The 12,394-nt window shown below is 34.1% G+C and overlaps 1 protein-coding gene across 3 annotated transcripts in view; it reads right to left on the bottom strand.

Annotated features, from left to right (window-relative positions):
* Nucleotides 1–1,301: 1,301 nt before the first annotated feature.
* Nucleotides 1,302–12,394, bottom strand: part of JMJD6 (Bifunctional arginine demethylase and lysyl-hydroxylase PSR) — a 31,603-nt gene continuing 20,510 nt past the window's right edge. Inside the window, exon 6 of one of the 3 annotated variants that reach the window (XR_011952159.1) lies at nucleotides 1,302–1,522. Coding sequence is in view for 1 of the 3 variants with exons in the window: in XM_072546426.1 (XP_072402527.1) it covers nucleotides 1,451–1,522 (72 nt within the window). In the remaining 2 variants the exon portion in view is untranslated. The remainder of the gene's footprint in view (nucleotides 1,523–12,394) is intronic. The other 2 variants (XM_072546426.1, XM_072546427.1) reach the window with 2 other exon arrangements.

Here is a 12,394-nt window from a genome sequence, read left to right as displayed (position 1 = left end):
TAGTTCCAAATCTGGATTTACCTCCCTTCGTCTACGAACTCCTCTTGGAGCGAACACGGATCCATAAGTAAAAAAATTACGTATAATAGACTGAATTGTTGATCGTGCTGGAGCCGGCCTATTTGGAAACATATTTACAAATTGTTGTCTAATAATCCATTCACATGCCAGACAACAATTTGCACTTTTTCCTCGACCGTTGAAACCATTTTCACGAATATGTTTTTTCAATAAAAAGTTTCTGTTTACCGTGCAAAAACACTTCTCGATATGTTATTATTTGATGGCTTGATGATTTGGTAGCTGTAAAGCAGGCAGCTGTCGCACGCATCCATTACAATGTTGTTAATTGTTTTGAAAATCATTACCTGTACAGAGGAATTGATATTACCACTTAGAATGTAGTGATGGATTTGGCATTAAACAGTCTTCACCGGATTATTTTGCAATCACAACTGAAGACTGTAAAACTGAAATTGAATTTGAATTATTTTGTATTTCTGATTTTTTAACACTGGAATAAGAATAAATTGTAAATAAGAGTTTTTCGAAAGACTTTTTACCTAATATGTATCTATTTTTCTATTATTTTTTGATTGAGTAAAACAAAAATTTTATCCTTGTGTGAATTGAACCTCAATCTCTTGTCACTAGTCCACGTCTCTAACTATACACCAATTCCACATACAATATTTGTTTTCGGACCAACATACCTACCTTTAGTTTAATCAAATATTTTAGTTGTTATTTTATATTAAATAACTAAATAAAGATTATAATTTAAAATCGCTAATAATTAATGTTTTTTACTATAATATACCTTATTTATTCAATCATTTATTCTAACATCAGAAATTATTAAAATAAAATATTTTCGAGGTCATCCATATAATTATGACTAAAGTCAAATAGCACGTCAAGAACTAGCTTTATCTCGTACTATCTCACAACTTAATCTGTCTTCTATCCTTTCCGCTATTTTGCCGGGTGGTAAGACACTCCCTTCTCCCTTCCGGGAGCTTGGGTTAAGCCCCACATTTGAAGTCTATGTATTTTTCATTTGCATTATATCTATGATTGTGCATTCAAATATTTTGGACGACTTTATGCGACTTATTGGCACTCAAACATCAAAATTTCTAGCTATTCATACTACTTCCGATTTCGTTCAAAACTCACAATGAATATGCTGATATTTATGGTTGGATTTTACATTTAAAGGAGTGTGTCCTGTAGATGGTTCTAGCTGTTGTCCTTAAAATTTCGAAAATATACAAGATATCACAAATTTAACATATACATTATTAAATAAATAACATATTGCAAAATATTACGAAGTTTTGCACTTTTTTGTGATAATTAGTCATAAGAAAATAGGCTTCAATTGGTCTCTAAACTATATAATGATACAAAGGCGTAGTCTTGAGTTATTACCATTTTGTGGTTGATATCATTCTCCAGGAATCATTGTGGCCGTAGTCTTATCATGAACTGTGTTCCTTTCAGGAGAAGTTTCATCGTTCTAAAATTACAAAAGAGTAGTATAGTATATGCACAGACATTATATTTATATACATAAAAAATTATGTTATATTTAATATTGACACTCGCTCGAATGCTACAAATAGTTCAAACATATTTGAGATGATCATACAGTGAGCGATAGACAGTTCATCCGTCAATTGCCTTTGAGAACGTCTGCCGCACTTGCAGACTGAACACCAGGAAGAAATAATTAGAGACAATGACAGGCCTACAATCCGAAATCAATGTATTATTCCGAAATCAAGTATAAAGTTCAAGAAGAATGCCAGTGTTGGCAACAAAATTATACAAGAGATCATTTGTAGATTTTCCGTTTTTAACGATGCTGTACTTATTATGTAACGTAACTTGTTAATACCTCCATCTCTGAGTTGTTTATAAAATTATTTCTGATTTTCAGATAGATTAAGTTAACTATATATATATATATATATATATATATATATATATATTATATATAATATATATATATATATATATATATATATATATATATATATATGTATGTATATATATATATATGTATGTATATATATATATATATATATATATATATATATATATATATATATGTATATATATATATATATATATATATCTATATATATATATATTATATTATGTGTGAAAATTAATGAGTTCTACTAGGGAAGAACCGCGTTGAGAATTTCGCTCGACGTTTACGGCACCCATTTTGAGTCATTTTCAAGAAGGATACGGTTCCGTTCGAGTTCGTGGTCTCATTCTGCCTACTCCCCTCACTCGTGACGTACCTGTATCTTGTTCTGTATAAATACAAGAACCCTCAAAAGGCACTGAGGTCTCAATCTGCCTACTCCTCAGTGTCGGCACTCGACTACTGTTACTCGGTTACTGTTCGTTACAAGTTGGTGGCTGAACATTTAATTACCTAAGAATTTGGTTTAGAACTTCTAGTTGTTTGGAATTATTTTTAATTTAAACAGTACTGTTGAAATTATTTTTTATTTGATTTCATTTTTATAGAACAAATTTTATACTAATTTTATCTTTTTTTGTTTCATTTTTATAGAACTAATTTCTTATTTTCATACATACTACCTCCAAAAAATCTAAACGAAAATATGGTTTCAAAGATATTATTTGAAAATACCAAATAATATCTTATTTTTAATTAAAAGACGTAATTTTTAGTCCAGTTTAAATTTAATATAATACACCTGCTCCTTCCTAATGCTTTACTAGTACTGACTGTTTTTGTCTTTATTTATTATGCTTTATGAAAGAACAATCCACTATAAACTGTGATATACGCATGACATATTATCACAGAACTAGTTCTGTTCTGTAGAGATGAGCGTTGAATCACCGAACTGTTTTATTCAACCATTTATTTATCTTTAACGAATCTACGGTTTCTCACTGGGAAGCCAACTAGTTGATGTTGATTCAAAAAAACTACGTTTTGTGTAGGACGTAAACAGAGGAACAACGAACAATTCACGTCGCCGAGGATTAGTTGATCTGAGAGACTACTACAAAACTAAAAATAACATCCCGACTCTTTCGGGACGATGGACACTCGGGCGATCGGTTGACGTTGAAAATAAAATAACTATGTAGGTATTCCAATTGATGAATGAGTTTCGATTTTCGATTGATCTGCATTTTCGATTTCACATCTTTAATGATAGTTCGTTAAAGGATTTATTTATTGTAAATATTCAATTAAGAAGTCTTTTTCTTAGTTAAAAATTATTTACCTAGTACAAGCGTAATAATTGTATTTTCATAAAATGCACATTTGTAGAAGATGCAGCTTTTATGCTCGACTTTCTGAATTTTGCAATGATCGATTATTTTTAATTTGAAATATTAACACATGGGAGTTCATGTTTTGTATTATTCAGCAAACATAATTTTTATTTGGAGTTTGTCTTTTGTCTAACGTAAATGTGAATTTATTCTGTGAGTACTGAATATTTACTTATTTAACTGTCTGTGTGTTTAACATGTCTGCGCGTAAAAATGTTAGTATTTTATGCATCACTTTGAGAAAGACATTAACAGTGAGAGGCTGTATGCAATATTTGCAAAGAAAAGCTTGGTTATAAATCAGCTACAGCAAATTTGAACAGCCATTTAAAGTACTTCAGTAGTTTTTTCTTTGATTCAAGAAAGCATGTTTGTTTATGTACTCGCTTATTTGAAACTACTGTTAAACAATCAACTAGTTGAATAATTTAATTAGTTTTTCAACTAGTTACTTGTTTACGAAAAACGGTTCAGTTTCGTTAACGATAAAAACGTCAATGGCTCACCTCTACTGTTTTTTTCGTTACTACAGTGCCCTTACTCTGGCAAGCTTAAGTAAGAAGCTTTTTTATTGTGCCGTCATAATGCAGTTTATTATTTTTATTGGGATAAGGCACAATGTGACTTTAAAATAGGCATATTTTGATGTTTAGATTTCCAATTCGGAATCGGACTTAAAATACGAAACATTAATAAATGTTATTTATATAAAACGATTTCTGAAGTGGAAATCAAAATGTTAAATTAAACTTATTGTAAAGGAAAATTGTGGCATATTTAAAATAAAAAACAGTAAGCTGTCATTTAAATCAATTCGTCCAAATTTGATTATCTTAGAACATTGTTAAAATGCTAAAAAGACAACAGGTCAAATAAAACCAGTAAGTTTGGCAACGTTGAACTTCCCCTCTTTTATTATTCCACTAATGCATTCGACGATAAAAGGGCGGACCTCTCCCTCTCCCTTTTTAATCAGGTGTTTCTCACTCCATCTCACTTAAGGTACATACCGACATAAACTTTTACCTATACCGTATATAATATATTGTTTTGAATTATCTTCTAATATATAAAATTTCCCTGTCACAATGTTAGTTACCGTACTCCTCCGAAACGGCTTTACCGATCTTTACCAAATTTTATATGCGCATTCAATAGGTCTGAGAATCGGCTACTATCTATTTTTCATACCCCTAAGTGATAAGGGTTGTTCACCATAATTTTTTTATTTTTCGACGAAATTTTTTATTTTTGCTTTTTTATAATGTTGCATTAAAAAATACATACAACCCTAACTTTACTTTTTTATCATCAACTCCTATTTTTTATGGCTATTTTAGTAATTTAATCATTTTTCATCTCGCTCGATAACTGATCAATTATAGTGTTTTTAACTGTACTTCGATTAAAAATCTAAAATGTTTTTAAGAAAATAAATATTTATTTTTATTATTAAAGTTTAATCCTGATATATGCTTGAATCTTAGATTCTTCAAATTTGCCGCACCTTTACTGCTGAGTGAAATGCCACACTATACCATAAACTGAAGCCGGTCTCCTGTTTCACTCACACAAGACTTCTCTCACTCCCTACACAGTTTGCGGCCATCAATGATTATTGTTTATGCATCAAGTGTAGTAGTAACGTTCACAATTATCAATTTTCTATTTCTGTGTAACTCTCATAATAACTATTTTATTCATAATAATAAAATTATTAATTTTAAGTGTATTTGGCACGATTAGATCAGTTAATGAAGTTTTATTTAAACAAGTGATTTACATAACCTTAAAAGTACTCAACATGTGTCAGGAGCTCCAACCAACGACGGCTTTTGTGTTGTAAGTATACTTTTTTTATATAATTATTTGAATTTTTTACAACTATTGTTTCAAATTTTTTTCATAAACTAATATTTTCGCTATAATCCTGGCCGTAATTATAATTATACGTTTTCCATCATTAAGTAATTTCATTAATTCTATTTATATGTGTTTTGTACAGTGAGCAATGCCAAGAAAACGCAAAGGGGCTGATTTGAGCCGTAATACAAGTAGGTCCAGAAGTATGAGAGATAAAAGATCCCAAAGAACCGAAGAACAAGTCCAGCAACAAAATGCTGATGCACGTGTGAGCATTCAGCCATTGCGTCAAGAACAATCAGAAGATACACAAGCTGAGCGCAATGAAGTTATACGTTTAAAACAACGACAATCACGCCGTTTTACGGTTAATAGACGCAGAACAATGACCAACAACGCCAACAGGTACATCGTGCATTACATCTGATTCATTTTTGCGTCTAGCATTCCAGTACGAACCCGATATTGAATATTATGCTCATTCAAAAGTGGTAATTGGTGCTATGGATAAGGAATGTCTGCATTGTCCATGCCTCTCAATTCAAAAATGAGCCACCTGGGATGTGTTGCGCGTCACGAAAAGTACAACTACCTGAAATTGAAACACCACCTGAACCATTGAATACCTGAACCATTGAATGGTTTACTTATCGGCACGGATCCAGATTCTAACGTATTCTTGAAGTCAATTCGAACATTCAATTCCTGCTTTCAAATGACATCATTTGGAGCAACAGAAATAGTTCGAAATACTAATGCTAATGGTCAACAATACAATTCTACATTCAAAATCACACGCCAAGTTTATCATAAAATGGGCTCATTGCTGCCAATGCCAAACGAACCACATCAATTTTTACAAATCTACTTTATGGGTGCGAGGATTCCGGAAGCGCACTTGCTAATCGCGTGAATGCACGTTGTGACTATAATAACCTTGATTCATTTTTTGCCAGGCGCATCGACAGCGACTTGGACGCTCTATTGAACGAGCACAATGAATTGTTGAAAATATTCAAATCACACATGCACAAATTACAAAGCGATAATCACGCTATTGTCATTAACCCTGATAAAACACCAGCTGGAGAACATATTCGTAGATTCAATGCACCTGTTGTTAAAGACGTTGCTGGAATCATGGTTGGCGATCGTACAGGTACATGAGAAATTGTGATTCGTAGAAGAAATAATAATCTTTAGTTCATTGCTGATACACATCGTTCATATGATGCTCTCCAATATCCGCTAATATTCTGGAAGGGGCAAGACGGATATTGCATAAACATAAAACAACGAGATCCCGTATCATGTACTTCATTTATCATTAACCATTTAACAAAACAATTAAATTATTGAATGGAATTAATGTAAATTAATAATCATAAATATATTATTACAGGAGCTGAAACAAACAAGAACGTTAGCTCGAAAGATTATTATGCGTACCGATTAATGATTCAGCGCGGCCTGGACAACGTCAGTCTACGATGTCGTGAGCTTTGTCATGTACGCGAAGATAGAACTCACTGGATTTGCCAGGCATGCCACCGCATAATTTACAATTGACAGCTGGATCTCCAATTATCTTGCTTCGTTATTTAAACCCGCCACGGCTGTGTAACGGTACGCGATTAGTCATTCAAAAATTGATGAAAAAGGTTATCGAAGCCAGCATTTTAAATGGCAAGTTCAAAGGTGAAAATATATTAATACCACGGATTCCTATCATACCTACAGATGTGCCAATTCAATTGAAACGAATTCAGTTTCCGATTAGATTGGCATTTGCAATGACAATCAACAAAATCCCAAGGCCAAACGATGTCTATTTGTGGCTTAGATTTGAGTACACCATGTTTTTCACACGGGCAATTGTACGTAGCATGCTCTCGAGTGGGCAAACCATCCAGTTTGTTTGTGCTCGCTAAAGATCGGCTAACAAAAAATATTGTTCACGCTATAGCATTAAGAGATTGATTTTGTTTGTTAAGGTTACTATCGTAATTAATATGGGATATGTAATTATAAGTAATAAACTACACTTGAGTGCAAAAAAATCGACTCAAAATTATTTTGCAAAAGTCTATCTCCTGTTTCAATCTAAAAGGTGTAAATTTAATAATATTTATTGTACAATTATTATCCTCATTATTAAGTTTGAAAAAAGTTTTGGTTTTTGGTAAATCGGGTGACGTATTACAAATAAATAATGCAACACGTAGAGAGGGGGTCAGAATTTGATTCGTTGAAATCGACACGCACCGACTTTACGCGTTCGGTTAACATCGTAGGCATCAATTTCCATAGCGATGCACTAAAACATGAGTCAATTAAGTTCGCAACTGCATAACGAATGGATACCACATCTGTCAAAGCAGCTCAAGCAGTAGCATTATTGAGAGAAGACCTGAGCCAGAGGGCCGTGGAAAATCGACTAAATTTAAGCCAATCTGCTGTGTCCCGAGTATATCGTCGGTACCAAGATACTGGTGATTATGTCCGCCGACAAGGAGGAGGCCGTAAACGAACAACAACAAAGAGAGATGATCGATTTCTTGTATCTAAATCTCCGAGAAATCGACATTTGACTGATGCTAATCTCAAAGAAGAGCTTAGAGAGGTCCAAGGTGTGGTTACTAGCGTTTGGACAGTCAGAAGGAGACTTAAAGCAGCCAACCTGACACCAAAAAGGGCAGCTACGAGTCCCAAGCTAACTGCAGCCCAGAAGTAAAGGCGACTAGACTTTGCTCGCGAACATCTGGATTGGGAAGACTATCAATGGAGCCAGGTATTATTCTCCGACGAAAGTAGGATCTGCCTACATGGCAACGAAAAGAGGCGTCGAGTCTATAGAAGGCCAGGAGAACGAATTGCTCAATGTTGTATACGAGAAATTGTGTCATATGGAGGCGGTTCTTGTATATTTTGGGCAGGCATTTCCATGGATGGGAAAACCGAGTTGGTTTTCGTGCCTGGTGGAGGACGTGGGGGAGGTTTAACGGCGGATCGTTACATCAGAGATATTTTGGAGGCAATGTGGTTCCATACGTGGGATTTATTGGTGATGCCTTTATTTTATTGCATGATAATGTACGATGTCATACCGCACGGGTCACCACCACCTATCTGACTGAGATCGATATACCTACAATAAATTGGCCTGCGTTGAGCCCGGACATAAATCCCATAGAGTATGTTTGGGATGAGCTAAAACGAAGGGTTCGAAACAGAAATCATGCACCAAGTAGCATAATGGAATTGAGGGCTGCGCTTAATGATGAATGGGAAGCAATGCCTCAAGAATTTATTAGAAAAGTCATTCGATCCATGCGAAATCGACTAGAAAGTGTAATTAGAAATAGAAGTGGTAATATCAGATATTGAAAAATAAAAAAATTCATTTCGTAATGGATAATTTCTCTGTTCATTACGTCTTTCTTGGGATAGTTCCAATAATAAATATTTAAGAAACTCTGTTCGTATAGCATATTGTTTTTATAATGCGTCTTCCAAATAATGAAATAGCGGTTTTTGTAAGTTCAATAATAAAGTTACTGTTTGCACATTACATCTTGTTATTTTCATACTTCTTACATTAAAACAGAAGGTGTAATCTCAAATATCGCTTTTGAGTCGATTGTTTTGCACTCAAGTGTATAATAACTTGAAAATAATATTGTTTGGCTTTTGTTATTTTTATATTCCCTTATCGTTCATAGCGCTCCTCGCCCATTTCACGCATATACCACATACTTACACACTTATAATAAGTAAGGAACTTTTTGTCTACACTAGAATTTATCTAGAAACTAGAAATAATTTATAAGGCAAAACAGCGTTTGCCGGGTCAGCTAGTTTATTATACATAATTTAAATAGTACTAAAAAATCTAATTGCGACATTGGCAATCCTGATCGTATTCGATCCTATTATATTTTTTTAATCAATCTTATATTCATTATGTGTCGTAGTATTAACTACATATATAATTCACAAGCTCGCATAAACTGGACGAAATGAAAGCACGACTTTATTTTAAAGTTAGATCGAGAAACTCAACCTTGTTTTAAATACTCATGTGTGAGAAGTGAGGCATGAACAAAGCAATCAAAATAAAATTTGTTAATAAATCGGTCAAATATGATACTAGAATTTATGTTTTGTGTCTTTCACTCTTAATTATTACTGCTAAGTATTGATAAAGGTTTATATCCCGCTTGTCTGGTATCTGTGCAGATTATTATAGTTTTCCCGGCTATATCTTTTATCTCTTTTGCGGCTATGCAGATACCAGCCAGTTCTGTCTGAACTATGCTGGCATTTTTGAACATACCGCACTATATTTTTAGGTTCAGTGATCTGGAGTATATTCCGCATCCTGAGCCTTCTTCGATTTTGGAGCCATCGGTGTATATGCAATACGCATTTGTCACGCTTGACTCCCTATACCATCTTGTTTCTATTTTGTAGGGTTTGTTAAAGACAAATCTTTGCCAGTGGCAAAAACGCAGCCTGCCTGTAGCAGTGGTAGAGCATCCAGCTCTCCCCGCCAGAAACGAGTTCTCAATTCTCCCATTGCTACATCAAGGTTTGCACCAGCTGAGCACAATCGCAACCTTGTCACCAGCGTCGCATCTTTGACATATATGTCTAGAGGGGTGATGCCAATGACCAACTCGATTGAAGCAGTTGGTTTTGTTTTCATTATCATGAGGATTATTCTTTAATTCTATAATATTGAATATCACATTTGATTGTGCTTGGACGAGCGGAATATTCGACCACTTCCTTTAAGACAGTATCTACAATTCTCAATGGGATTTTGCCTAGGATTGCTGACTGCTCTTTCTTAGTAAGTAGTCATTTACCTGTCCAGATAAGTGTATTTGAATAAATAAACAATTCGGGGCCACACAAGTATATCATTCTAATATAGTGAATGAAAGTAGATCACAAATTGCGTAGATTAAAAAATAATAAGAAATAGAATAAAATGAAATATAAATAACGAGTCTTGAATGTCATGCGTGTTTGGTAAAATTAACTAAACATACGGTTCTGAAGCTATTCTTTTTTGAAATTTTACTTTTTAATTATTATAATTTTTGCACATTAACCAGAATACAATTACACCTCGGAACTTGAAATATAATTAGAATTCATTTATTTGACATTTCGACTTTCAGCTTGAAAATCGTTTGTAAAATACTTTTTGAACAATTTTTTTTTGTTTCTAGAAGTAAAACTCTTCTAATAGTTTAACTGTATTTGCCTCGCTCATAACGGCAATATGGACATACTAGAGAGGGGTATTTCTGAAACGACATTAGTGAATGGTTCATGTGATTAAATGAAATTAACTCATGCCATTATCATCAAAATTATTCAAATCACAAAAGATGCTTTGCGATCTACCCGCAAACTTAAAAAAATCATACATACCTATCTCCCTAACCTGTTCATTATGTAAACTGTTCGAGAAAATTATTAATTCAAGATTAACATGGCTTCTTGAAAAGTATGCAATACCTGACGCAGCACAATACGTCACCGTTCAACTCTTGGCGATTTAATGCTACTACAAACACAAATAGCTTCTGCTCTTTAAAATAAAGAAGATCTGATCGCTACTGACTTTGATATAGAAGGAGCTTTGGTTTGAAGGAGTCTACAAGGTTCTGTACTAAGTACAACACTGTTCATTCTTGCAATAAATGATATTTGTTGGAGTACTTGTCTACCAGTCAAGCACTTAATATACGCAGATGACCTTATTTTATATTGATAGGGAAAAAATACAATCGCCACATGCAACCTGCTCCAGAGCATCGTAAGTTAACTTTGCGAATGGTCCAAAAAAGCTGGATTAACTCTTTCAAACACTAAATCGAAATAAATACGGTTTAGCAGAAGACCCTGCAGTCAAAGTCCAATTATTACCCTTAACGGAACTCCATTGCAACCCGTTACTCATAACAAAATACTCGATTTAACTTTTGATAGTAGGCTAACTTGGAAACAGCCTATTAGTGTAGTAAAAGACAATCCAATGAAGAGACTTAATATCATCAAGGGACTATCACAGTACACATGTGGGACGAAAGCATCTTACTTAATGTACAAAGAGCTGTAATCCGCTCAAAACTGGACTACGGCAGCTTCATATACATGTTTGTATCAAAATATGTCTTTAAGCTACTGAAGTCGGTGCATAACACTTCCATTCGTCTTTGTTTAGGCGCTTTCAAATCTAGTCCCGTAAACAGCCTTTACTGCGAGACCAATGAACCACCTCTCTGGATTCGACGAGAGTATCTTTTACAATCTAACTTTGTTTCCGTATCCGTAAATCCATCCAATCAAGTTTTTCGTTTAATTGCCTTCAACATCGCCTCCGGAGACCCCGCAAAGGATCCAATCAATAACAGATATTCAGATATTAACTCTAAGAAAAATTATCGACCTTACTAAAACACATCCTTTTCCAATCTCGGATACCCCTCCTTGGAATAGACCAATCCCACATTCAATCACTTCCTTTTAGCATACAGTAAACACGAATCCTCAAGCCTTCTCATAAGGCAACGCTTCGAAGAAATCATAAGCAACAATTCCAAAAAATTTTGTATACAGATGCCTCCAAAAGCGAAGCAGGCGTTGGATGTGCCGTTACCACATGTGATAAAATAGTAGAATCATATTTATTACCGAATTTATGCAGCGTATACACTGGAGAACTATATGCGATACTGGAAGCTTTTAAAAACCTAGAATCTGATGATAACCAAGCAATATGCACAGACTCCCTTTCTTCGCTACACTCGATAAAAAGTCTATATTTGAACTAAGCATCCCTTAGTTCAAAAAATTCATAGGTCTTACGGTATACTCGATTCCAAAGGCGTAAATGTCACTATCATCTGGCTACCGTCCCATATCGGCAACCCCGGTAATGAAACAGCAGACCAAGTTATCAAAGAAACTTCTTGTATAAACAGTGAACACTCAAAAGCCCAACATATTCAAATGCGTAATGACCTAAAGCAAATGTTTAAGCTTCAGTATCATACCTGGCAAACCCACTGGAACACAATCAACAGATTGTTCATTACATGAGATCCGGCAAATGTTTGAAATTTGAAAAAACTTCCAACAATTTCCCGAAAAGAAAAAGCTGCCATCAAGATTA

The sequence above is a fragment of the Diabrotica undecimpunctata genome, chromosome 10 (genome assembly GCF_040954645.1).
Source record: "Diabrotica undecimpunctata isolate CICGRU chromosome 10, icDiaUnde3, whole genome shotgun sequence".
Taxonomy (NCBI): Eukaryota; Metazoa; Arthropoda; class Insecta; order Coleoptera; family Chrysomelidae; genus Diabrotica; species Diabrotica undecimpunctata.
Note: the sequence above shows the minus strand (reverse complement) of the source record. Positions and strands in the feature narration are given on the sequence as shown.